Source organism: Nestor notabilis, unplaced genomic scaffold (genome assembly GCF_000696875.1).
Source record: "Nestor notabilis isolate BGI_N333 unplaced genomic scaffold, ASM69687v1 scaffold1254, whole genome shotgun sequence".
In the NCBI taxonomy this organism is placed as follows: Eukaryota; Metazoa; Chordata; class Aves; order Psittaciformes; family Psittacidae; genus Nestor; species Nestor notabilis.
In genome coordinates this window covers 59668-61620 of record NW_009926682.1, presented here as the reverse complement: position 1 = coordinate 61620, position 1953 = coordinate 59668, and the positions used below count along the sequence as shown (strand labels likewise).

At 41.8% G+C, this 1953-nt stretch overlaps 1 protein-coding gene across 1 annotated transcript in view; it reads left to right on the top strand.

Moving 5' to 3' along the window:
- ADHFE1 (alcohol dehydrogenase, iron containing, 1) overlaps positions 1-1953 on the top strand; it is a 19292-nt gene that overhangs the window by 11378 nt on the left and 5961 nt on the right. Inside the window, exons 10-11 of the mRNA XM_010013644.1 lie at positions 205-283; positions 741-837. Of these exons, the coding sequence (XP_010011946.1) occupies positions 205-283; positions 741-837 (176 nt within the window). The remainder of the gene's footprint in view (positions 1-204; positions 284-740; positions 838-1953) is intronic.

Genomic DNA, 1953 nt, shown 5'->3' with positions numbered 1-1953 from the left:
TTGGGGGGGGCGCCCCCCCTGCCTATGACAGGGGGGTTGAAACTAGATGATCTTAAAGTCCTTTCCAACCCAAGCCATTCTTTGATTCTATGATCTGTACTGAAGAGACTTGCATACCAAAGGCTGACCGCATAAGGTACTGAACACAAATTTTCCAAATACCAGGAGTGCTGCCTTAACCATTTTCTCTCTACTCTGTTCCAGCCATGGAATGTCCTACCCCATTTCTGGTTTGGTGAAAACATACAAACCAAAGGATTATAATGTGGATCACTCTTTAGTGGTAAAACTTGCTTTGTCTTTGTTTTTGTATTATATACATAAATTATCGTGTAATTTCAATTCTTTGTTATCTCAAGTTAACGGAGTGGGACTTTTTAAAAGGCATGTAACAGGACAAGAGGGAATGGTTTTAAACTGAAAGAGGGTAGATTTAGCTTAGACATGACAAAGAAATTCATTACTATGAGGGTAGTGAAGCACTGGAACAGGTTGCACAAAGCAGTTGTGGCTGCCCCATCCCTGGAAGTGTTTAAAGGCAGGTTGACTGGGGCTTTGAGCAACCTGGTCTAGTTGAAGGTGTCCCTGCTCATGGCAGGGGGGTTGGAACTAGGTGATCTTTAAGGTCCTTTCCAACTCTAACCATTCTATGATTCTATGAACGAGCATTAAAACACATTGCAGTTGAAAATAAATGTCCTGTTGATGTGATTTTATTCTTTCTCTTTTTTACCCCCCAGCCACATGGCCTTTCTGTGGTGCTGACATCCCCAGCAGTGTTTGCTTTCACGGCACAGATGCATCCTGAGCGGCACTTGGAAGCTGCAGAGATACTAGGTAGAATCTCTATGGATACAACTTGGAATTCTTTCCAAAATGTCTTTTGGGGAGGAAAATGAAATGTGTACAAGCAATTGTAGTTGGTTGTTGCAGGAGTTTTAAGTTTAAAAACAAAATTCTGGAGTCTGAGTTACACATAATGCAAACTTAGGTAGAATGATGCTAAGCTTTAATGTTGGATGATGTAGTTAGAGAAGCAAGATGGAGAAATGTGCTTCTTTGCTAGAAAACTGGACAGCTAAAATTAACTGTAGATCTGTTATGACTCAGGGGAGAGTAGCTGTGATTGGCATCTCTCTTGTTGCTTTATGGAAAGTAGTTACCTTAGAGACCATCAAACAAACAAGTACTTAGGTGCATCTGTTCGCTAAAATGAAGCACTTTGCCTAACAAATTTCCTGCTGTGGCAATGAATTAGGACAGAGTGATGTTTTGAATCACTCCTTATCTTTTTCTGTGGCACACAGCTGTGTGTTTCCATCTTCCTAATGTAGGCCTGAGCTTGTTTGTAGGTGTTGGAATTTCAGTGGCAGCTGTTAAGGCAAAGCGTGGAGTAGCTGTTCTGTGGACATGTCTGTGATGGCTGAGAAGTGAGTTAATGAACTAAGTGGCCTTTTCTGCTTCTTAGCAGAGTATAAGTAAATACTGCAAGATGACAGTTCGTTTAAAGGTTACCTTTTCATACAGTGCTTTCTTATCTGTGCAGCCCATCACCAGAAGGCATCCTAGAGAAAGCGTACGTCTTCACTGCACCCACGTCATGACTGTGTGTACTAAACTAGCTTTCAGTGAGGTAATCCTGGAGCTGTTAGCAGTCTAGTTGTGACAGCATGGGCTAATTTGTGCCATGGGCTAATTTGTTTATCTCTAAGGTCAGGTTTTTTGTCTGCACCAGATTCTGTGTTGTAGCTAAACTGCTGCTAATACCCAGGCTCGCTAATAAGCAATCACAGTCACATGTGCAGAAGTGAAAAGAGTAGAGGGAAAGTGGTTAGGGCAACTCCCCTGGTATTTGGAAAATTTGTGTTCAGTCCCTTGTATGGTCAGCTTTCCATATGAAAGTCACAGCCATCCAGTCACATGTAGGACTTCCTTGTTTAAGTAATCTGAAAG